The sequence below is a fragment of the Palaemon carinicauda genome, chromosome 22 (assembly GCF_036898095.1).
Source record: "Palaemon carinicauda isolate YSFRI2023 chromosome 22, ASM3689809v2, whole genome shotgun sequence".
NCBI classification, from domain to species: Eukaryota; Metazoa; Arthropoda; class Malacostraca; order Decapoda; family Palaemonidae; genus Palaemon; species Palaemon carinicauda.
Window position 1 is genome coordinate 66,611,381 of NC_090746.1, and position 26,428 is coordinate 66,637,808.

General features: G+C 44.1%; 1 protein-coding gene across 1 annotated transcript in view; it reads right to left on the reverse strand.

Moving 5' to 3' along the window:
- Positions 1–10,868, reverse strand: part of LOC137616502 (uncharacterized) — a 54,820-nt gene extending 43,952 nt beyond the window's left edge. Inside the window, exon 1 of the mRNA XM_068346323.1 lies at positions 10,740–10,868. Within this exon, the coding sequence (XP_068202424.1) occupies positions 10,740–10,766 (27 nt within the window). The 5' untranslated portion in view covers positions 10,767–10,868. The remainder of the gene's footprint in view (positions 1–10,739) is intronic.
- Positions 10,869–26,428: the final 15,560 nt, after the last annotated feature.

Consider the following 26,428-nt stretch of genomic DNA (forward strand, 5'->3'; position numbering starts at 1 on the left):
TGGAAATTATTGTATAATATTGAACTTTGGATAAAAAGATCAATTTTTATTACAAGATTTCAACTACAGTATTCTTAATAAAGATTAAAATTTAAAAAACTTAAGACTGCTCATGTACCACAAGGCATGTAATTCCACAAGATTAGGGTGCCACTTATTCCCATAGAATAGTCTAACACTAGCTTTCATAGCCCCAGTGTGGTCTGAATTCTAATTTAAATGAGCATAGTCAACCTGACCTTATATTGACAGCTGTTGAGATAAAAAAAGAATTGCAGTTATTCTAACCTACGAAAGGTGAATAGTAAAATTTATGATGCACCCTATGGTTAAGGTTAAGTTCAAGTTACATGAGTTTGACATATACAGTACTGTATATACAGTATTCTATTTATCAAGTCTAACCATTCATAATTTGGAATCAAGCCTATACTTAGAGCACCAGTTAGTGTAAATACATGATACTTTAATTTCTTGCTGAAAGAAATGGAGGCATAATGACTTGCGTATCGTTTGACTAAAACGTGAACATGCCACTTTCTAAGTTCATTATTTATATTTGAAAGATTGATTGAGAATTACTTTGCATACATTGTTTGTATTCGCTTTTGGGAACTTTCTATTTGTTGTGTGATATGACAAATTTGGAAGTAATTTGAATTTTTCTAACGTACAAACCTTTAGCTATTTAATTGGGATTATCCTTTCGTTGAAGCTGAAACTAGCCATAAGACTTTTTAGGGAGGTGGAACTACCCTACCCCTAGTTAGCGGTAGGGGATAGGTGGGGTAGTCGGGGTAACCAGCCATTGCTCTCTTACATACACACATACCTGTGTATTCTGATCACTTTTGATTGCATGCTGGACTTATGGGGGACAATTGATGATAGGACAATTTGATTGATTAGCTAAGGTTTGTTCTTAGAAAAAATACAAATTACTTCCAAACTTGTCATTTGTTCCGTCACTAACAAACCTACACTATTTAATAGGGATGACTCGCCCATTGCGAAGGGTGGAAGTCCTGACCAACTGGTTATTCTTTGACCCAGGGTTTTCTTGTACGTGCTCTGCACGTAACAGAGAGAAACTCTGACTCCACGCTAAACTAGACGTGCAAAGCACAGTTACCAGCCTAAGCAGTTTTGGTGAATGTGTGATGCTAGCAGTGTGACTAGTCTATTGAAAAATTCTCAGAAACGTAGGAATCTAAGAAGTTACCCAAAGACGTCACCCAATCCCATCTCGCCAGGGGGTATGGGGAAGCAACAAGTACATTAATCTTTAATATGTTACACAAGGGAAACTGTTTTACCCGCAAACACTAAGGATCAGCTTTGCAGTGTACCGTAGGACCTGTTGCCCTGTAGAGGGGGGAAGTTGAAAGAAAGAAAGGGCCAGTCATTCTTTGCCAACCATTTATTGTGTAGCCACCGCAAGGGTAATGGAGAATGTCTGCATGTTCCTGTGGGTCGCATCTTGCAGGCAGGGGGAGGTGAAGGTCAGAAACGCTTTCACCTTGCCACTGGCATAGCCTGCGTCAAAAAATGTTATTTTTATTAGTAAAATAAATTTTTGAATATACTTACCCGATAATCATGTAGCTGTCAACTCCGTTGCCCGACAGAATTCTATGGAGGGATACGCCAGCTATCACAATACTAGAAGGGGGTGTACTTACCAGCGCCACCTGTGGCCAGGTACTCAAGTACTTCTTGTTGACACCTCCTCAATTATTCCTCGGTCCACTGGTTCTCTATGGGGAGGAAGGGAGGGTCGATTAAATCATGATTATCGGGTAAGTATATTCAAAAATTTATTTTACTAATAAAAATAACATTTTTCAATATTAAACTTACCCGATAATCATGTAGCTGATTCACACCCAGGGGGGTGGGTGAAAACCAGTGTACAAGATTAAAGGATAGCTAAGTATCCCATATTTCATATAACAGTTATCTCAAATAACAATGAAATAATAAGTACCTGGTAAGGAAGTCGAATTGAACCGTTACTCTGCCTCTTTTTAAGTTCGTCTTCCTTACTGAGCGCAGCGTTCCTCTTGGAGGCTGAATCAACCCAAAGGTGCCAAAGTATATGGGGTTGCAACCCCTACTAAAGGACCTCTACAAAACCTCTAACCCAGGCGCTTCTCAAGAATGAATAGACCACCCGCCAAATCAAAAGGATGCGGAAGGCTTCTTAGCCTACCGTAACAACCATAAAAACAACAATAAAAGCATTCAAGAGAAAGGTTAAAAAAGGTTATGGGATTAAGGGAATGTAGTGGTTGAGCCCTCACCTACTACTGCACTCGCTGCTACGAATGGTCCCAGGGTGTAGCAGTTCTCGTAAAGAGACTGGACATCTTTAAGATAAAATGATGCAAACACTGACTTGCTCCTCCAATAGGTTGCATCCATTATGCTCTGCAGAGAACGGTTTTTATTAAAGGCCATCGAAGTAGCTACGGCTCTTACTTCGTGGGTCCTTACCTTCAGCAATGCAAGGTCTTCCTCCTTTAAGTGAGAGTGGGCTTCTCTAATCAGAAGCCTTATATAATACGAAACCCCATTCTTGGACATGGGCCTCGAAGGTTTCTTGATGGCACACCATAAGGCTTCTGACTGTCCTCGAATAGGTTTAGACCTCTTAAGATAATATTTGAGAGCTCTGACAGGGCAAAGAACTCTCTCTAGTTCGTTACCTACCATGTTGGAGAGGCTAGGTATTTCAAACGATCTAGGCCAAGGACGTGAAGGAAGTTCGTTCTTTGCTAGGAATCCGAGCTGAAAAGAACATGTTGCAGATTCGGTAGTGAAACCAATGTTCTTGCTGAAGGCATGAACCTCACTGACTCTCTTAGCTGTTGCAAGGCAGATGAGAAAAAGAGTCTTGAGGGTAAGGTCCTTGAAGGAAGCTGACTGGAGAGGTTCGAACCTAGGTGACATAAGGAACCTTAAGACTACGTCTAGGTTCCAGCCTGGAGTGGATAGACGACGCTCTTTAGACGTCTCAAAAGACTTAAGAATGTCTTGAAGGTCCTTGTTGGAAGACAGGTCCAAACCTCTGTGGCGGAGAACTGAAGCCAACATACTCCTATACCCTTTAATCGTAGGGGCTGAAAGGGATCTCTCATTCCTAAGATGTAGAAGGAAGTCAGCTATTTGGGTCACAGAGGTATTGGTAGAGGATATTGAATTGGCTCTACACCAGCTTCGGAAGACCTCCCACTTAGACTGGTAGACTCTACGAGTGGAAACCCTTCTTGCTCTGGCAATCGCACTGGCTGCCTCCTTCGAAAAGCCTCTAGCTCTAGCGAATCTTTCGACAGTCTGAAGGCAGTCAGCCGAAGAGCGTGGAGGTTTGGGTGCAACCTGTCTACGTGAGGTTGACGTAGAAGGTCCACTCTTAGAGGTAGAGTCCTGGGGATGTCGACTAGCCATTGAAGTACCTCTGTGAACCATTCTCTTGCAGGCCAAAGGGGAGCAACCAGCGTCAGCCGTGTCTCTTCGTGCGAGATGAATTTCTGCAGAACTTTGTTTATTATCTTGAACGGTGGGAATGCGTACAGGTCGAGATGGGACCAGTTCAGTAGAAAAGCATCCACATGAACTGCTGCAGGGTCTGGAACAGGGGAACAGTACAGCGGAAGTCTCTTGGTTATGGAGGTGGCAAACAGATCTATGGTAGGTTGACCCCACAAGGTCCAAAGTCTGTTGCACACACTCTTGTGGAGGGTCCATTCCGTGGGAATGACCTGATTCCTTCTGCTTAGGCGATCTGCTGAGACGTTCATATCGCCCTGAATGAACCTCGTGACCAGAGTGAGGTTTAGACCTCTTGACCAAATGAGGAGGTCCCTTGCGATCTCGTATAGGCTCCTCGAATGGGTCCCTCCTTGCTTGGAGATGTAAGCCAAGGCTGTGGTATTGTCTGAGTTCACCTCCACCACTTTGCCTAGCAGGAGGGACTTGAAGTTCAACAGGGCTAAATGAACTGCTAGTAGCTCCTTGCAGTTGATGTGGAGTAATCCCTGTTCCTCGTTCCACGTTCCCGAGCATTCCCGTCCGTTCAAGGTCGCACCCCAGCCCGAGTCCGATGCATCTGAGAAGAGATGAAGATTGGGGGTCTGAATAGCCAACGATAGACCCTCCCTGAGAAGGAGGTTGTGCTTCCACCACAGGAGAGTGGTCTTCATCTCTTGGGTGATTTGGATAGAGACTGCTTCGAGAGTCGAACCCTTGTCCCAATGAGCTGCAAGATGGAATTGAAGAGGGCGGAGGTGGAGTCTCCCTAGCTGGACGAACAGGGCCAGTGATGAAAGGGTCCCTGTGAGACTCATCCACTGTCTCACCGAGCAACTGCTCCTCTTCAGCATGCTCATGATGCACTCTAGGGCTTGGCTTATCCTGGGGGCTGATGGAAAAGCCCGAAAATCCTGACTCCGAATCTCCATTCCCAGGTACACAATGGATTGGGAGGGAATGAGTTGAGACTTTTCTATGTTGACTAATAGACCCAGTTCTCTGATTAAGTCCAAAGTCCAATTGAGATTCTCCAGACAGCGACGACTCGTGGAGGCTCTCAACAGCCAGTCGTCTAAGTAGAGGGAGGCTCTGATGTCCGATAAGTGTAGGAATTTTGCTATATTCCTCATCAGATGAGTAAAGACCATAGGAGCTGTGCTTAGGCCAAAACACAGGGCTTGGAATTGGTAGACAACCTTTCCAAAAACGAATCTCAGGAAAGGTTGGGAGTCTGGATGAATAGGAACGTGAAAGTAGGCATCTTTCAAGTCCAACGAGACCATCCAGTCCTCCTGCCTGACCGCTGCTAAGACCGACTTCGTCGTCTCCATCGTGAACGTCTGCTTGGTGACATACGCGTTGAGCGCGCTGACGTCCAGCACCGGTCTCCAACCTCCTGTCTTCTTGGCCACAAGAAAGAGACGGTTGTAGAAGCCCGGGGATTGATGGTCCCGGACTATAACCACTGCCTTCTTCTGCACAAGTAGCGACACCTCCTGGTGCAATGCTAGCCTCTTGTCCTCTTCTTTGTAGTTGGGAGAGAGGTTGATGGGCGATGTGGTCAGAGGTGGTTTGAGGCAGAAAGGAATCCTGTAACCGTTCCTCAGCCAACTGACAGACTGGGCGTCTGCACCTCTCTTCTCCCAGGCTCGCCAGAAGATCTTGAGTCTGGCTCCTACTGCTGTCTGGAGATGCGGAGAGTCAGTTTTTTCCTTTAGATGTCCTGGAGCCTTTCCTAGACTTGCTCCTGTAAGAGTCTGGACGGGAGCTTCCTCAGCTGGGGGCTCTACCACGAAAGGGCAGTATGAACCTCGTAGCAGGGGTATCAGCCACTGGGGAGCGATAAGTCTTGGGGACTGAGGTAGCAACCTTAGACTTACGAGCCGATGAGGCTACAAGATCGTGTGTGTCCTTTTGTATCAGGGCAGCAGACAAGTCCTTAACCAGCTCTTCGGGGAAGAGGAACTTCGAGAGCGGAGCAAAAAGGAGTTGTGACCTTTGGCAAGGTGTAATGCTGGAGGAAAGGAAGGTACACAGCTGTTCCCTTTTCTTCAAAACCCCTGATACAAACATCGACGCAAGCTCACCAGATCCATCCCTAATGGCCTTATCCATGCAGGACATTAATAATATGGCAGAATCCTTGTCCGCAGGAGAGGTCTTCTTGCTGAGGGCCCCCAGGCACCAGTCTAGAAAGTTGAACATTTCAAATGCTCTAAACACTCCTTTCAGTAAGTGATCCAGGTCTGAGAAGGTCCAGCAAACCTTAGAGCGCCTCATTGCAGTTCTCCGAGGCGAGTCTACCAGACTTGAGAAGTCAGCCTGGGCAGAGGCAGGTACTCCCAAGCCTGGTGCTTCTCCTGTGGCATACCAAACGCTCGCTTTCGAAGTGAGCTTAGTCGGCGGGAACATGAAAGAAGTTTTGCCAAGGTGTTGCTTAGTCTGCAGCCACTCCCCTAAGATCCTTAACGCTCTCTTAGAGGACCTTGCTAGGACTAGCTTAGTATAGGTGGACTTAGCTTGTTGTATGCCCAGCGAAAACTCAGATGGCGGAGAGCGGGGAATAGCAGAGACAAAGTGGTCTGGGTAAACCTCCCTAAGCAGAGCCAAGACCTTACGAAAGTCAATAGACTGTGGAGAAGGCTTGGATTCATCCACGTCTGACGAGGGATCCAGGTGTGCCTCCTCATCATCAGACGCCTCATCACCAGAGTGTAGCGGAGAGATCGGACAAGAATGCTGAACAGCAGAGTCAGAACGAGTAGGAACAATCTTAGTGGTTTCCTCTTCAAGTAACTGTTGAGGGAGAACCTGAGGCTCAGACTGCAAAGGCTGAATAAAAGACGAAGCAGAAGGAAGGCGCATGGGTGGAGGAGGCTGACTCCTAGCATGAGTGGTTGAACCCAAGGGTTGCGCTTGCTGAGCGGTTGGTGGAAGCGGAGTAGCAAGTTCCTGTTCCTGTGGTGTGAGCGGAGCATGATGAGGTTGAGGCTGCGCAGAACAAGGTAAATGTCTCGCAAGCTGAGGCTCCTGAGGCGCAAGGCCAAGGTGTAGTGGTGCTTGCCTTGTGGAGGGTTGAGCTCGCTGCAGCGAGAGCTGAGGAGACTGACTCATGGACGGGAGAGGTTGTTGTACCTCAACCGAGTGTTGCACCACTGGTGGAGCAGCAAGGGGAGGCGGAGGAAGAGAGGTATAATCCTCCTGATCCCATAGTAAAGGTTGCCTTAAAGAAGGCGGAGGCTGAACACCACTGGGAACAGCAAACTCAGAACGTGGCTCAACATCGTACGCCTGGCAGGTGGTACTGCGATCAGGCGGAGCGAGCGCAGGCGGAGCGAGAGCAGGCGGAGGGAGTGTAGGCGGAGGCGGAGGCGCAACACTCTCAGCCCGACACTCACGCATCAAGTCCGAAAGCTGAGCTTGCATGGACTGAAGTAGAGTCCACTTGGGGTCGGCAGAAACTACAGTAGGCTGAGGTAAAGCCTTAACAGTCGAGCTCTGTTGTGGCAGAACCTTACTCCTCTTGGGCGGAGTGCAGTCGACCGATGACTGCGGCGAGTCAGAGCTGAGCCAATGACTGCAACCTGGCTGAGCACTCGCGGACTGGACTCTGCGTTTAAGCGGTCTCGAGACCTGAGACCAACGTTTCTTCCCTGACAGTTGATCAGCGGACGAGAAAAAGACGGGCTCAATCGTCTGCAGGTGGGAGTGACGGTCTTTGGAAGACACGCCCGCAACCACCGAGGATACTTCTGTGCGCCTAACAAGGCCTGCCGAACCCTTATGCCCTTCGACATTGCTTCTCCCCTGGGCTTGGGAGCTTGCAAGAGGTCCCGGACTGGGAGGACGACTGGCTCGCACAGAAGTATCCTCACGCACCACACTGGCACTGACACTAGCACTTGGCACTGCACTGACACTAGCACTCGTCACAGCACTGGCACTAATTCCACCCACTGCACTCTTGACCTTAAGTTCCTTGACTTCGGCCATCAGAGACTTATGATCACTTACCACTGACTCTACTTTATCGCCTAAGGCCTGAATAGCACGCAAAACAACAGACATATCAGGCGGAGGGCAAACAGTAGGTTCGGGGGTAGCCACTACAGGGGTAGGAAAAGGTAGGGGATCATGAGGTGAGGAAAAAAGTGAAGAGTGAGAAGAACTCCTCCTAACTCTACCTCTCTCTAACTTAGTTGAATATTTCAAAAGACGGACAAATTCCAGTTCCGAAAGTCCGGCGCATTCCTCACATCGATTTTCTAACTGACAGGGCCTGTCCCTACAGTCAGAACAAGCGGTGTGAGGATCTACCGAGGCCTTCGGAATACGCCTATTGCAAGACCTACATTGTCTATGGGAGGGGGCTTGCGAAATGTCAGACATCTTGAATCCAAAGAGTTAGCCAAAAGGGGGTTCCAAAATCAAGCAAAAGATCGTTAACCGTTAATCAGGACTATATAAAAGCTATCTAGCTAATATAAGAAGGTTTCCAGTAAAGCGACAGCCGAAATCTGAGAGAATACTTCACCAATTAGCCGTGAATAAACTCGAAGATCATAAGCGTATCCCAGAACGTCTTGCCGGAAGCACGACAGAGGAATAATTGAGGAGGTGTCAACAAGAAGTACTTGAGTACCTGGCCACAGGTGGCGCTGGTAAGTACACCCCCTTCTAGTATTGTGATAGCTGGCGTATCCCTCCATAGAATTCTGTCGGGCAACGGAGTTGACAGCTACATGATTATCGGGTAAGTTTAATATTGAAAAGTAGTTGCTTGTAGACGTTGTAGGTGAATTCCACCCTAAAACGTTATGAGCTCTGGGTCACCTCTAGAGGAGGAGGAGGAGGATTCAATGGCTGGTATATGGTCCTGTGGGTCCTAGTCACAAACAAGATCATGACGAGCCTTGGGTAAGACCTGGAGAGACCTATCTTCACGATCAGGTGAAAATCTGCTGTCTAAGGGTCCTGGGTTGTTAATGGGGCACCCATCAGGACCGAAAGAAGCAACCTGTGCCCCGTAGAGGGGCTTTATTACCTGACTACGGGTAGGTAGGCTCAAACTCTGTCAAGAACAATGATTGGAGACGAGGCAGAAAGGTATATCCTTCTGGTCTGGAAGAGATGTTCGAGGAACGAGCTGTAGCCTCCCGTCGTGGAAATCTAGGGGAGGAATTCCTCTCAATGGGAATTTTGATGGTCTATTACTGGAATAGTGCCCTCAAGAAGTGAGACGAACTTTACACAATCCTCACTATCTAGTCATAAAGGAAGTAATCTCAAATTATCCACTCCATACCCTATCCGAAGGATAGCACCAAAACAGATATAGAGGCACAGGTGTAAGCTGAACTCGCCTGTTAGGACCGAGACCAAGAAACTACGGAATCATCCTCCCCATAAAAAAAGCCGAGAGTCCAACCCCAAGCTATTATTATTAGTTATGTGAATACATCTCTCTCTCTCTCTCTCTCTCTCTCTCTCTCTCTCTCTCTCTCTCTCTCTCTCTCTCTCTCTCTCCACTATACACACACACAACAGATTTAACAGAAATCTTAGTTTCTTTAGAACCTGTCAGATCAATCCTACACACAATATCAACTTTTACTTTGCTTTTGGTTAATGTCTAGGAGAGGGCTGCATGAAGATATCACTGATATTCAATTCATTTTTACTAGAATATGTAGGAATGTATGTATATAATGGTATACCAGTGAGATAATTTAGTGAAAATCAATAATAGTCTAAATATCGACGATCAAACTCACGCTACTCTTGTCTTCCCAGATTTTTCTAAGTCTGTTGTTATTGTTGACTGTGTCTTATTTTTGCTCAAATGAGCCCTGTAACCACTATAATCCGCAGACAAACTAGTCCACTATGACGTCTTCACGTTTGGCCAATCACAGTGCGACAATACATTTTCTTTCCCAATGACGTCTTCACGTTTGGCCAATCACAGTGCGACAATACATTTTCTTACCCATCACAGTGCGACAATACATTTTCTTACCCAGCCATTTTATTTCGTTCCTAGACATGGAGGCCGTAGCAAGCACGTCATCTGATATTGCACAAGAAGTTGAAATTCCATCTTCTTGTCCTGACTGTTTCCTAAGTTACAATGAATTTGTTCTTACTTATTCGGGGTTATATTGAAAAACTAGTGGATTTGTGCCAGAGACACAATTTAATTTTACAAAATAAAAATTGTCCTGCATGTCAGGGAACCTTCGCAACGGCTTCACGTTTTCCTCAAAGCAGCAGCACATCTTTATCAACCAACAGGTTAAGGTAAGCTTCATTAATTTATGGAGTATATTATAATGGTGATAGTATAACCATGTATACAGCAGTACCATCACTTTGGATTTGGTTTGATGGATGTGTTAGGTAGTGTCCTTAAGGGGGGGGGGGTCGCAAGGGGTACAGGGCTATTAGGCTAGGTAAGGTGGGTGTATTAGGTTCGGTGGTGCCCTGAAAATCACTGTGGCCTTAAGGGGGGGATTGCAGGGGGGGCGAAGCCCCCCGGTAGGCCTAGGTAGGGGTACAGGCCCCCCAGGGTAGGTTAGTTGGTTGTATTAGGTTCGGTAGTGCCCCGAAAAATCACTTTTCTCATCCTCCCCCCACCCAAAAACCCCACTTCCCACTGGGGTCCCCCATAATTGTAGTAGTAGGTTTATGCTTACATTTTGTGTGTAAGAGTTAAGTCTTAGTTTCTTTTTTATTCATTTCCTCATGTTTCTAGGCACTGTGCAACAATAATCTGGTTGTTTTTTGCCGTTTTTCGTCGTTAATACTTGAAAAACGGGTGCGGCCTTCTCCTAGACATTTACCCTTTGCTTAAATCTATATTCGATCTTAGGCAGGGATTAAGACGTCATTCAATTTCGTCAACTGATCTATAGCTTAGTAGCTGACAACATAACGTATCCATGGTCATTATTTTCTGCTAATCTCTTCAATTCAAAATCATAAGCTTTGCAATTTCTTGAATTCACTATATGATCCAGGCCAACTGTTGCATTTACATGTCCTGCGCCATGATTGGCAACGCAGGATGGTTTCTCATTTCTACTACTTTATAACTTCTACTGAATGTCACAAATGACTATCGCGTTCAAAAGTGCACACAGACATCATATGAAACTTTCATATCAAAGGTTGTTTTAAATAAGCTTGCTAATTATTGTTAATCATACCTTTTGTGAAGCATTCCGGGCTTTCATCCCAACCAGTTGTTTTTCAATGTCAGCTGATCTCCCGCGAGTTGCCAGATAATATTGTATTTATTCTTCAACACCTGCACCCTCTATTGCGCTGTTCGAAATGACAATCTGTAATACAGTAAAACTTTACCATACTGTCTTCACCTGCCTAGATAACGTGATTTAAAGAAATAAATTTGAGTCCCAAAGGTTGCATATAATATTTAGACATACAGATATTTCTGTTTGAAGCAAACAATATTAATATTTGTTAGATTTAGTTCTACGGTCATTACAATGCAGTAGTTAGTGTAGTCCTGTATTGTATTTTTGTAGAGTAAAATTGTGTTATATGAATACTGTATTGTAAATTATTTTCAAAATGAACTGAATGTACAATTTTCACGTAATTTTAAAATAAAAGTATGTGTGTATTTCATGGATTCGGAACGGTCATAAAAAATAGGATTAAATTTTAATTACGAATTACCGTTTTATATCACAATCCGTGAAAAATTGGTGCACATGATTAATCAGTAAACTTGCATGATCTTTTAAGGCCCAGATAAACTATCAATCATGATTGTACAATCTTTGAGATTGCACAAAGTGTTTAAGCCCTACACTACTATCAAGTTTGTGCAATCATTAGTTCACCTCTAAAGCTTGTGGCGTGAAGATGAACAAAGAGGCAGCATGTATAATAGGCATTATCCTGGCTTTAGACGATGAGGAGGAAAGTAAGAAAAAAAAGATGTGGATGAAAGAGTTGTTCAATAAAAGAAGTAAATTCACGCATGAGAGAGAGAGAGAGAGAGAGAGAGAGAGAGAGAGAGAGAGAGAGAGAGAGAGAGAGAGAGAGAGAGAGAGAGAGAGAGAAAAAGAGGTGTTGATGAAGCAGAGATAATTCCGTTTTCCATTTAAATCAGCATCCCCGGGTCTATTTTTCGATTTTTTTCTATTTGACATAGCATTCACTTTTCAAAACTCTGTTCTTATCATCATCGCTTTTAATTTTCCACAAACCAGGAAAATTTCTATAGAGTTGAATAAACTCCCTCCAAAAATCTTGAGAGTCCTGTGCGCTCTCCATGGTATCAAAGAAAAGAGTGAGCTGTTGGCGCAATCATCGCTACAGACTATCAGTCATAATTGTGTAACTACTATGATTGGGCAAACTACTCAATCATCTGCGCAAACTGTCAATCACACCTACTCACTAAAGGATATGCCTGCACAACCACTTTGATTGCACAATCATGATTGATAGTTTATCTGGGCCTTTACTGGGCTCCATACTTGATTTGTGCCACCGCCTTTCCCGTACCGCACGAACTCCTTCCGTCACATAGTTCACTCTTGCTTTTAGAAAATTAAATAGGGAAACCATTTGTAGTCAAAAGTGAAGTGCAAAATTGGCAGGCGAATCCCTTGTTCAAATATGCTGATGACGAAGTACTATGTATTTAGTCACCAATGACGTGACCTGGTAAAAGTAGTAACCAAGCCAATGCAAAACTTAAATATCTGTCTGGGCTATACAGTCTTCTTAAGTATAGTACTCTATTTTAAGTACTTCGAATATCATATGGTCTCATCCGCTTAAATTGTCAAATCCACGGTATATCATAACTTTTCATGAATTAAGGGGAAAAATAATCTTCTTGAAGGCCTCAATATCATAAATTCTCTAGATTATTTTGGGTCCAATTCTAATATCTTGACGACTTTATCATATTTTGTAGCTTGAAATACACTTTGGGTAGGTTGTAATAAGAGTTTCGGCAGTCATTCGTGGTAATGACAGTTAATCACAAGTTTCTTGACAGAATGTTCATTAGATATATGCTTTCAAAAAGTGTTTTAGGGTGATTATCGGCGATGCTTATTGTATTATTTATTTGAGCACCGAGAAACAAATTATACCAGTGATACACCTCCACCTGTGAACTCGACTAGACATAGGTACCAAGTAGTAGTAACTCTTTTTTTTGGAAGTCGCCAATATTTCTGAAATAGTAACAAATTCATTTGGAACACATATCAAACATGCGTACATAAAAACATTATCGTTGCGCATGTTAATATCTTTCAAAGTGGACGGAGGGGATGCAACGGGACAGACAAGGTGCTATTTTTTCTCTAGCATATCTTTTAATATACATTAAATGTTTATTTTAATATTCTAGGTAGGCCTACTTACTAAAATGAATTGACACCTTACTCTTACGGAAGTTTTCCAAGTGTCAAGAGGAAATGATTTTGTATTATCAATTCCTAATTAAACAGCGAATTTCATTCTCAAGGCAAAATTATCTTGATGAAGGCACCTAAGTGTTATATGCAGTTTTTATTTCGAATAACTTTTTGATAGGATCCTCATAGGCAGCTTCTACTTAGGATATTTCTGCGAGTAATAATATACCAGAGAAATTTTACCTCGGAGGTGTCAACGGAGTTCTAACTACCGAGGCGAATATCCCGAGAGATACCGAGTATATAAAAGGGACGTGTTAATAACAGGCCATAGTTACCCTTCCCCGAATAGAGTTAACCTTGTCTCTAAGGAATAGGAATAGGGAAGGAATACGTGGACGAGAGAGCCGTCACAACAACTGATATCAGTGTACACGTTTCCTGCTGAACCATTCCAATAGAAGAAACTAGTGAAGAAAAAAAAGTGATAAAAAAAAAAGATTTATTGAAGGAAATGGCCCACAGCCTTACACCAGAGAAACGAACCTGGATAAAGCATACCTTGTAATGAAGACAAGATTAAATATGCTCAATTTAAAAGCGAATTTCAGGGGAAAATATGAGGATAATTTGTGTGACCTGTGCAAAAGTGAAGAAGATACTACTGACCATTTAATTTTATGCCCAAAATTAGGACAGCTAATGAATGTAGACATGAATTTAGGTAAGCTAAATAACCCCAGCAGAGATCTGGCTGCATTTATATGTAGGGCGATGCGTATGAAAGAAGAATTTAAGTCCAAAATGACCACAATAGGTTGCCAAATAGATGACAAATCTAGTGCGAAACATTGTTCTTTTCCATCTGATAAGATATATATATATATATATATATATATATATATATATATATATATGATGAACTAACTGCATTTCTCTATCTTTTGACATACTGTATTGAATCAATTTCCTCACATTATAGGAGACCGCTCTTTCTCTGTTCCTAAACTATGTTGTCGAGTCCTACAGTAAAGTCAAAATATTAGTTCTGTTAATGAGGTTACTTATCCTATACTGTGTGGTACTAGAGACAGACCATAGCGGAGTGATGCTTTAGTCCTACTTACTTTAAGATTGCGTTGCCTTATGCACAACATGGGTACTTGCGTTTGCAACCTGTAAACGAATATTATGTGAAAACCAATGAATTTACTGAGTGAGATAGTTCTATCGTGTGAAAAGGGTACTGATAATTTACGTGAAATTGAATAAGAATTGATTGAAAGGTTATTTTCTAAATCAAGTTAAAATTTAAGGGCAAGAAAAAAATCTGTTGGGATTTGCGAAAGTGGCGAGTGAGAGAAGCTCTCTTCTCAATGCATCGATCCTGCACTGCACTGATCGATCGATCTACATTGGTTACCTGTTAAGGCTAGAATTGAATTTTTAAGATTTGTTTGTTGACTCACAAAGCACTTACAAGTGATAAGCCTAAATATCTTCGTGATTGCCTGGCCCCCTACCCTCAAGCTACTAGCGCTGCTGAGTTAGACATGCTGATGACCCATATAGGCTATTCGAAATTAGTGTGAATCATGCAATATGAGGAAGAACGTTTTGTTATGCTGCACCGAGACTCTTCAACGACCTTCCACTTGATGTCAAGAATAGCAAAAATGTGGCGGCTTTCAAGAAAAACCTGAAGACTTATCTCTTTGGAAAGTGTTATAATGGTGATCAGAAAACTATTAAGCCTGAATACAAATGATAGCGAATAACTGAAAAGATACAGAGCAAAATATAAACTGGAAAGAAATTATTTTCACACATCAAGGCCCGCCTGAACAGACTCTTAGTGTCTGATAGAGGGCGAGAAATAAACCCGTAAAAGTATCTACATCAAAAAATTTCGGACAGCATACCTTCAAGACCCCACCACCGAAAATATGAAGAAGAATCTGACCTGTGGATTAACTGATTTAGCGTGTTAGACTAATCCTGTTTCATTTTTTTTTTTCGAGACGAGTTTGACAATTAACACTTAACCTTTTAACTCTTGGTCATTTCCATTTTTATAGTTTTAGTTCTCAGTTTACTGGAATTATTTGCAATCACAGTTTTATGTACAATTTGCTTCCCTCATGACAACCAAGTTCTCTCTCTCTCTCTCTCTCTCTCTCTCTCTCTCTCTCTCTCTCTCTCTCTCTCTCTCTCTCTCTCTCTCATATATATATATATATATATATATATATATATATATATATATATATATATATATATATATGCCTACATATATATATATATATATATATATATATATATATATATATATATTGTGAAGAATTTTCTTCACTCTTCTTTCAATCGTATTTTTAACTCTCTTCTACTAATACTATAGCTACCCCTTAAACGATCTCTCCTACATCAAATTTTCTTTAAAAAAACATAGGGAGGACTATTCTAAACTAAAACTTGTTGACAATGGCGCACGCCATGCTCGTGACGTCACAGCGTAGATACGCACAACAGAGGGCCTTAGTGTAATCCCGGCGTACGTTGGTTCTTTCCTTAAAGTACGTGGGTCGAGATTAAATTGAATTGAGATTGAATTTTGATATCATTTTCAATACTGCTGAATTAATGCATCTTTTATTTCTCAATACCAATTAAGGTTTGTTAATTTTAAGATGTATGTCCATCGCACCAGTCCATTGCTGATTAATCATTTAAACTATTATTTTTTAGCAAGCCAGAATAGGTAGGATTGTTGTATATATAAACTCCCTTAGAGCAGCAAGATTTCTCTAAAGTATTTAGTACAAAATCCTGCCTCCTCTGCACTCCTTACAACAATACATTGCCCTGTCCTGAAGTCCCGATATGGCACCCCCAATGAAGTACCGTGCACAATAAGCTCCTCACCTGTCTGGATAGGTGAAGACAGGTAATCTCCCTCGACCTTAGTGTCGGCCCATTCGTTCTGAAGTCGCCATGACCGACTGACCTGCCTGGTCAGTTAACCTGTGCACCTCTGGCTCACCCCCTCTCCCAAAACGTGACTCACCAAGGAGTCCTGTGGGTGCCGGCTGGAGACAGTGAAGGAGTGGAACCCGGGAAACCCTATTACCACAAACGAGGATTCTTGGGTTGGGCCAGTAAAGAGTGCAAAGTGCAACCAGGTCAACAGCCAATCACGGGCATAGGACAATCTTTAAAGGAGTGCAGTTACTACATCAATGGCCATAGTTATTCCCCCATTTTTTAGTTTAGCTTAGACTAATTTTAACTTGATAGGGAAACTGGCTAATTACGTATTCGGACTGTGTGCGGTGGGATTGTGTGTATATATTTTTCTTGGATATTAATTTCTGGTTTGAGACTACCACAGTCTCAGGTCACATGGGCCACGTGTCCGACCCAATTTTGATTATTAATTATTGCAGACCACGTGTCTAACCCATCATTTTTATTATTTTGAATTGCTTTTAATTTGTATTCCTTTTATGATTCCATTTTTGTGTTGTTAAGATGTCCGTTTCCTTTTAATGTAAATTTGTGAATAAATCAATATTAGGTTAATCAAACCTCCTTAGTATTTTTGCTCCCTCATTTATTTTAATGTGTGAATTGAATAGTTGATCACGGGACAGAATACCCAATATTTGAAGAGTAAACCTAAGTAAGTCTATAGGTGGTAACAGCGAGGAACTTTGTATTAATATATCTGCTTCATAGGTAAAGATCCTTATTTTTAAACTTTTAAACTACTTTACATCACTGCTCCCATTTTTGATTTTGTCTAATTACATTAACGTAAAATACCTATCCAGCATCTCGCTAGGGTAGCTGGGACGGAGTCGGAACAGAGCCTAAGAGTGAGATGACTATAGACCTGACAAAGCTAGAGTAGGCCATAAATTACTTATATTTCACGTGTGGAGTTCTCCGGCCTCTGGACAGTAAAATTTCCCCCTTTTGTATTTAAGAGCGATGGTTAGTGAATTGTGACAGTAAAGTATTAGCAGGGCGGTTGTGCCCCGAGAGTAAGTGCTCATTATCCTCCCCTGTTGAACTTTATGTAACTGTCATAAGGAGACTTTCCCGGACTAAGTTCCCACTCAGAACATCAATTCAATGGGGGTTGTACTGGCAGTGATAAGGCGGCAACCTGACGATCCTATGACCATTTTCACTGGCCATTTTATCTATCACAGTCATTTTCTATTCGAGAAGAACTTAACTTCACCATTTCAAGAAGCTCACTTTTTCGTAAGTCATCTGTCGGAGTTTCTCTTTTTTTGATCAGCCACTCCCTTATCATGTGTTTCCTATCCGAAATCGTTGGTGCTTTATCAATGATTACCGAATGGTGGGATGCGTTATCCATTGCGATAACAGATGAGGGCGGGATGTTTGGTAGCAGCTGCGATTGAAACCACTCTTCAAATACTTTGCTATTCATCTGATTATGGTGATCACCATCGTTGATTACCTTAAAAATTAATGCTGCATTATGCACAAACCCTCCCTTTGTACCGGCGTGCACGATTGTCAGTCTCGTCCATTTGCCGGTAGGGGGGGGGGGGTTTAACCCTTATCGCTTTATTCTCTCTTTGGTTGTCCAGCATTTAGTATCAGTATAGTACTGATTTAGCCACGTCTCTGATTCTCGTTTTCGTATACCTTCCTCATAACATGCAAAAACTTATTCCTTGCAGCTGACACATCACTTCATTCTAATAAAAAATTTCTGCCATTCACTTTCCCCTAATGACATCCGATTTCATGCAAGATTTTTCTAAGAGATTCACGACAACCCTTAAATTTAATGTCTTTTCGGGCTTCTTGCAAACCCGTAGTTATGGTGGGTAGCTCTTTTCTAACATAGAACCTTAACACTATTCGACGTAATGCATTCTTGTCAAAATCATCCAGATCGATCACTGGTCGAGGACGAATTATTTTCTTATCTTTGAACATACGTTGTCCAAATTAGTTTTCGAAATAATTTCCTTCCTTAATGATTCTCTCAACAGTCCTTTTTGGAACTGCTGTTACCTCACTCGTACGATCACAAACCTTTGCCGCGTCAATCAAAGGAGCATTGTTTTTCTTTTCTTTAGTAAAATATCTGTGAAAATTATCAATGATTTCCTTGGCTGAAGATGAGAGAAAGCACTTTGTAGAATTTGCCATTGTACGTAGTGTCGATTGACTGTCTACTAGTTATCCGAAACACTGCTTTATATACGGAGAGATGAAGTGCCAATTATAAACAAGGTTTGTTTGAAGTGATATTTATGGCTTTTGATGACACGATTGGAGTCCTAATCTAATAAGCTGAAAATTCATTCCTCAAGGGCTTAAGATATGAAAGGATAGATTGTGGGATTTAAATTTTGACCTAAGCTCCGGTCAGTTTTCCGATAATCCGGCGTTATTCTTTTATCTAAAATATGACTTTTCTGGAATTATCAAGAAATTGACAGCTGTTGGATCCCCTTCTCCTGTATGAATACTATGTCTTTGTGTATATATTCTCATTGTTGATTCTAATGACGTCCCTCGTGGATGAAACTACTAACTCCAATCAAGTCCCTTAATTTCTCACCTTCTTCAAAAAAATGCATCAAAACTATTCAAACTCTTGTCATAAAATAATGTGTAAAACCAAAACTCAAATATATCAATGTCTTAAATCATCAAACATAATAATCATTTCATAATAAAGAAACATATTCAATACATAACAAAAACATGTTTATGAATTTGAATCTTATTGCACCTTGTCTGCATATTATTTTTTTCTCAAGAACTTCAATTCTCAAATATATTGCATTCAGAAGGACAAGTCATAAATTTCAAGTAACAGGAAACTTACATTTCAATGTTAAAACTTTTCTTTAAAAGAAATCATTTGCAGACTGTCTCAATTAAAACACCTTATTTATCCTTTCTTTCAAGGATTCATCCTACACAGGCATAAAAATCAATTCGTGTGTTTCCACAATAACTCTTTTTTAACTTCAAAATGAAAGGGTTCAATGACTATACCTCTCCATATGTACTTAATTGTACACTATTACCTGCATAATTATTATGGGACTAAAATAACCCTCTGAGACATTTAACTTCTCTAAGTTCACTATTGGTGCACATTTTATCTTTTAATTACGTAAATCTTTTCTTTCTTCAATTTGTTAGCTATATTTTGTTTATTTTCAACACAGTGCTCATCTTTTATAGCATAGTTTGTTTCGATTTTTACCCTTTATAATTATTCAAGTTAACCTGATCAACATCAAAACATAATAAAATTCAATGTATACATGCATGTTTATCATTGTTACACGTGTTACACAAAAAATATTAATCAATGCATCGCCTATAAAATGCAGTAATAATTCTTTTGCTTTGCCTAATGGCATTATTATTTAATCAAACTTGCAAACAAAATCAATACATTTGTAAATAATCAATCACCCAAGGGTTTATATTTCACTTATCGTCATTACTCATAACTTTATCAAAAAGTTTCATCTTAGTTTGCAATTCAATACTGTATGTGGTCCCTTAATTAATTGTTTGGAGACATTTATTATTTGGACCTTCTTGGTGGATTACGGAATACATATTCAAATTCTAGGATAACACTCTTATCATAATAATAACATTTTATTCATTTGTTACCCTCAATATTTGTATGAGTGCCCAGAGATTTTAATTTCATTTCCCAAGAAGTTTAGTAGTCTCTTAAATCTACATAACGTCTGAGGTTTCTCATATACCGAGTTATTTCAAAGTAAATTTTGTTCTCTTCAAATGATTGTTATTAATCATCTATGTTGGTCTATATTATTTTATTTGCCCCTTTTTCTCTATTTGAACTTGAATTATTATGGATTACTTCACTCTTCTTACTTCAAGAAAAATATTGCACAGTTTCAGTAATCACTAGTAAATTCGGGTGCATTGAACGAGAGAATATCTCGAAACATGAATGTCTAGTTATTTATCCCGGTCTCAAATTATTCTGTTACAGACTCATCAACACTTTCTTTGTTAAATCAAGTTTTATGTAGACCAGTATGTTTTTATCATTTGTCAAGTTATGGGAACAGAGTCCCTGGTAGTCCATTGGTACCACCACTATGGGATTGAGAAAATGCAATCGTAATTTCTAAAGGATTCTTACCTTTATTCTTCTTATATGTAGGCTTTCTTTGGGCTCAAGCCATGGCGTCCTGATGGAAGGTTCCTTTTTGGTAGCTTCCTTGGGTATATAACTACTAAGATATTCCCAGAGAATTTAACCACAGGTTATCACAGAATTCTAACTTCTGGAGCGAGTATCCTAAAGGTTTCCCTTTAAGACATCGTATATCAACAGGGGACGCATGTATTAACGCGCCACATAGCTATCTGCACCCCATACAGAGTTAACACTTCGATATGGAGGGACGGAGAATAGCTGGGGAGCTGTTCCACAGCTAATCTCGTCCGTGGCTACTTTTGGTACTCGAGACGTAAACAAACGGGCTCCATTGCTAAATGACGTCACGTCCGTCCTCATCCTTCGTTTAGTAGCTTGCCTTACTAGTCGAACTTTTCCCTGTGTGATCTTTATCGACTTGCATCTTAGCCATGTCTCTACCCTCGGCCTCGCCTTCTTCTGGAAAGTTGAGTACAAGGTTCCAGTATTGTTTAAATAAGCTCTGACCGTAAAGTAACTTTTACTTTTCGAGATATTTGATGTTTTGTGGCAGAGCTGTGCCTCGACCGGACCGGCCATTTTATGGCGTCGCTGTTGTTTTGCATGCCTTATTTAGATAGCCTCAACAGCGTTTTCCGGCCTCATTAACTAATCGATACTATTAGTTATTTAGTCTTCATAGCTAGGAACTTTTATATCGTGTTTTGACGCTTTATTATCGGTCATCAACTGACCCCATATCAGTTGGCTAGTCTAGCCCCTAGGCCAGAGCGCCTATATCAGTGTTCATGCATGATATTTATCAGTGATCCTAGGTTTATTTATGAAGATAGTGGCATTATTTTACAATACTGTTGACTGTGATGCAAGTGTTTTCGCCTTCAGGGACCATATAGGGGATAGGTTAGTTAGTGTGCCTTTCTAACCTAACCTACAAGTAGGACCCCTATATGCTCCCTTCACCCCCTGCCTTAGGGCATCCCCTCTGTGCAGCCTTGCTCCCCCTACCACGTAAGGGGATCAGGCTCTTATCAGAGTTTATATCGCTTCTCTGTTCCCCCCTAAGGGAATGATCCCCCCTTAAGGTGGCGTCCGAGAATGAGGAACGGCTAGTCCGTCCTCTATTGCTGGGGCTAGGTCTCCGACCTTCCCTGCAATAGCGATATGTCTTCCATCCTTCCTGGTTCAGGGTGTAACATCCCTGCTCTAGGTTAGGTTTTGGGGGAGTTAGCTCTGTACCTTGCTGAAACGATACCCATGCACCGTTTCAGACAGGCTGCTTACCTTAGGCTAGGGAGTGTCCTCCCTTCCTCGGTGGCCGCTCTGGTACAGAACCTCCTCCACAGAAGACCCTTCTCTTCTCCCCTCCCCACCTATCTCTTGTATGGCCTAGCCTATACTTAGGTTAGTCTATACCCATCTGTCCCCTGTCCTACAACTCCTCCTTAGGGTGGAGTGATAGGGCTACCTTGAGCTCCCGTGTGCAGTCCGCTCTGGTACATATACCCTTCATAGTGTCCTATGGGGTTAGCCACTGGATGCGTTCTGTCTGCAGGGGTTCTCCCCCCCCCTCTTGGGTGTTCCCTGCCCTTCCTTGGGCTCCCTTAGCTCCCGGTCCTCTGCGGCCCCTGCTTCTGGGTGATAGGGCTAGCGTCTATCATGGGTACACCCACTCAGGTGGGATGTCTTGGGGTCCGTGGCCGGACCCCTACATCCCTCCTTCTGTCTCTTTCACTATCCTGGTGCCGGTCCCTTGCCGCCTCCACTGTCGGTGAAACCCACCTCCTACCTTGGTGACTTATCCCTTGCCCTCTGGGCCGCCAGTCCTCCGTGTGCCGGGGGACTGCCGTCTGCCGCCGGCGCCTAGCCGATGGCCTTCCCTCTTTCCTCATAGCTTCAGTCGTCCGTCCACCGGCCGGCCCCCGGAGTGCCGGCATCCGCTGCCGGCAGTCCGGTTCTGCTATAACCACCCTTGTTCCTGTCACCAAGCCGGCAACCTCCGGCTGCCGGAGCCGCCGCTCCCCGCCGGCGTGCCGCCGCTCCCCGCCGCCGTGCCGCCGCTGTGCCGGCGGCCGCCACCCTGGTATTACTCTTGACTTCTATATTGTCTTCCCTAATGCCAGAAACTCTGCTGGAGCGGCCTCCGGCGTGCCGGCGGTCTGCCGGAGCCTTCCGGAGGCGTCAGGGCGACTTGCACCCCCTTCTACTAGCTATCATCTGATGTTGATAGCCCTACATCGCAACCAGATGGTTTGATTACATAATGGATAGGTATTGCCTTAAAGTTCCATTAGTAACCATGCTGTCTTCTTGCATATCACAGATTTCCAGCATGCTACGTGTATCTTAGCACGGCCGGTTACCGGAAACCGTTACCCTATGGGATCTTCTACGTTCCCAATCCTAGGGTCTGAGTGGCCTCAGTCCCAGTTCTATATCCTTGGCAATCCCCACTAGAATTCCCACTGCCTTCACGGCATGCTATGTTGAATTCTGCCCTGTGTACTCGGTCACAACAAATTGCCTACGGATAAGGTTACGGTAACCGGCCGGGCGGGTTACACGGAGGTTGTGTCTATCTCCTTCTTTTCCACCCACTCTCTGAACGTCACAGTGTTTCTACCACTTAATATTAGGTTAATGATTAATCATTTAATACTTAACCTTAAAATAGAAGTCATCCTTATGACTCCCCCATACTCACGTCCTCTTTCTCTTACAGGAGGAGTACGTGAAGTGCGACCATGGCTTCTGTGGAGTGAAGCGCCCGCACTTTTATGGGCACACGGCGTGTAGGACTCACGCCCTTGTGCAAACAAAAAAGGTGATCTGAAGTTCTGGGACCCACTGAACTGTATGGTCTGCCAGGAACGCCTGGTCGAGGCGTTCAATAACCCTCCCTCAGCGGAGGTTAGGGACGCTTCTCGAGAGAAGCTACGCAAATGGGTGCGTGGCTTCCAAAAGAACGCCACTGGACCGTACCTTGCCACCGAAGACTTGAGGGCCTTACTGTTCCCAAAGGCATCCCCAGACTCTGTGGTCACCAAGGATCAGATCCCCACCGTCCAGATCACGGTGGAACCCGATGTTGTCATGGCTCAGTCCATGCACGAGTGTCGCCTGGATACCGACAACGCGGAGCGTATGTCGGAAGTGTCGGAGACAACGGAGAGGAACCTCATGGCCGAAGAATTGGACTATGAGTAGGACCAAGTGGAATACGCTGGGTCGGAGCAAGAGGTCGCTCCGCCTTCCACCACCACCCCAACTCCTACACCGACGGAAGTATCACTCCCGTCTACCTCCGCCACCCCGGACCCCATCCCAACCAGCGCCCAGGAGATGTTTCGGATGCTCGAAGCCATCATGGACAAGAAACTCCGTGAGACACACGAATACATCAGGACCATGGGAAGTTCCAGGGAGCCGAAAAGGATTTCGGTTAAGGACCTCCCTGCATGCTCGCACGCCAACCCATGGAGGTATGCCGAGCATATGCCGATCGCAACGGGCAGGATCTTCATCAGTGAGAAGGTCGGCTCGGTTGTCCTGGAAGAAGTGGAGTTCTTCCCAAGTTTTGAGGCTTACCCGGACTGTTACGTCCGGCTTCGATCCGAACCTGCCTCTAAAGAAGAGACCGAACCTAAGGAGGTGATAGTGTTCGATCTCCCGAAGGCCCAGGCTATGATGGCCAACACCCTTAAAAGTAGGTGTTTTACCTGCTCAAAGCTTCCGGCGTTGAGCAAGAAGCACCCTACCTACGTCGCACCTGATGATGCGATCCTCCCCTTCATGGAAAAGGCCTTCGCAGCGGTACACAGGGCAGTGGAAGAAGGGAAACCTTGCCCTGCACTGGAGGAGTGCAGACCCTTCTCCCTGGTCACTCCCCCCGATGCTCGACACTGGAAGGATGTCCAACATACCTTCGTGGTGGGAAAACTAGATCCTGACGTTGCTGGACGTCAGTTTAACGAAGACCTCCCGAAACTTAATGACCATCTCCTTCATCGGGAACAAGATATGAAAGAAAGGCTTGCCGCATCCATGTCCCTCCAGGTCCAGCTTGACGTCATGGCCGGTGACACTGGAGTCCCCGACCACTACATGGTGCTCACCAAGACGCATCTGGCGACTGTAGTCAAGGACTTATACAGCTTCATGAAGGCTCGGAGAGCCTGTCGTGAATTCGTGTTCTCAAGTGCCACAGTGAGACACGAACCCCGGAGGCTGATTTCCTCCAACATCTGGGGTAAGCACCTCTTTCCCTCTGATCTGGTGAAAGAGATTACCGACAAGGCCGCCACGGAGAACAGGAACCTTCTTCACAAGTGGGGCATGTCGAAGAAGAGGAAATCCTCTCAGGACGATGGGCCTCAACCTAAGAGGAGATCCTCCAAGCCGAAACCCCAGCAACGTCAACAGAGACGGCAGTTTCCGGGACCCGCTACTCCCCAAGTGGCTGCTCAGCCACAACAGACCTTTCAGCTGGTCACCCAACCGGTCTTGTCCCAATCACCGGTTTTCACCCCTGCCTTTGAACAACAGACGACTACCTTTCGTCCCAAAGGTAGAGGCTCAAGCAGAGGTGCAGGCAGAGACGCATCTCGCCGTCCCTCCAGAGGCAGAGGAGGAAAGGGAGCTAGCGGCCGAGGTGGTAAACCCTCGGGACACCAGAAGCAATGAAGTGCTTCCGGTGGGAGGAAGACTCCGCCAATTCCAGGATTGTCGGACCTTCGATCCCTGGGCACACAGCATCGTCAACAAGGGTCTAGGCTGGAGTTGGACTCAACCACCCCCAACCTTCCAGCAATTCTTCCAACAATCAACCCCCCTTCTGGAAGAATATGTCCTAGATCTCTTGAACAAGAAGGTGATTAGGAGAGTAAAGTCAACCAGGTTCCAAGGGAGACTGTTTTGCGTCCCCAAGAAGGACTCCGACAAGCTCAGAGTCATTCTAGACTTATCCCCCCTCAACAAGTTCATAGCGAACAACAAGTTCAAGATGCTGACTCTTCATCAGATAAGGACCCCTCTGCCTCAGGGTTCCTACACGGTCTCCATAGACCTGGCGGATGCCTATTGGTACGTTCCAATGAACCACCACGCTTCCTCCTACCTAGGATTTCGACTACAAAGGAAAAGCTACGCCTTCAGGGCCATGCCCTTCGGCCTCAACGTGGCCCCTCGGATCTTCACAAAGCTGGCAGATGCCATCGTTCAACAGCTGCGCCTCCGAGACGTCCAGGTGATGGCCTACCTCGACGACTGGCTAGCCTGGGCTCCATCGCCCGAGGATTGTTTAAAATCCTGCAACAAAGTCACCCAGTTCCTAGAACACCTGGGATTCAAGATAAACGCGAAGAAATCTCGCCTCTCTCCAGCTCAAAGGTTCCAATGGCTAGGAATCCAGTGGAACCTTCAGTCACACCGCCTTTCCATCCCCCAGAAGAAAAGGAAGGAAATAGCAGGGTCTGTCAAGCGACTGCTGAAATCCAAACGGATCTCAAGACGTCAGCAGGAACGAGTTCTAGGCTCTCTACAGTTCGCCTCAGTGACAAACCCAGTGCTACGTGCACAGCTAAAGGATGCCGCGGGAGTCTGGAGACGTTCCGCATCCATCGCTCGAAGAGACCTCAAGAGACGGCTCCCAAACAGACTTCGGCTGCTCCTCAAGCTGTGGTCGGAAGCAAAGGCCCTGAAAAGGTCCATTCCTCTTCAACACCCACCTCCATCACTCAACATCCACACGGATGCTTCGCTGGAGGGTTGGGGAGGTCGCTCCCACCAAAAATAGGCTCAAGGCACATGGTCTTCCTATTCAAGGCGTTTCACATCAACATCTTGGAGGCCATGGCGGTCCTTCTAACGCTGAAGAAACTCTCCCCGCCTCCCTCGATCCATATTCGTCTATCCCTAGACAACTTGGTGGTAGTTCGATGTCTCAATCGCCAAGGCTCAAGATCGCCCCAGATAAATCAGGTGCTTCTGACAATCTTCCGTCTGGCAGAGAAGAAGAAATGGCACCTGTCTGCAGTTCACCTACAAGGATCCCGCAACGTGACGGCGGACGCTCTATCCCAGACAAGTCCGATAGAGTCGGAATGGTCTCTAGACGCAAGATCATTCTCCTTCATCTCTCACCAAGTCCCAGAACTTCAGACCGATCTCTTCGCAACGAGCGACAATAATCAACTTCCTCGATATGTAGCCCCGTCCGAGGACCCCAAGGCAAAAGCAGTGGACGCCATGTCACTGGACTGGAACAGATGGTCCA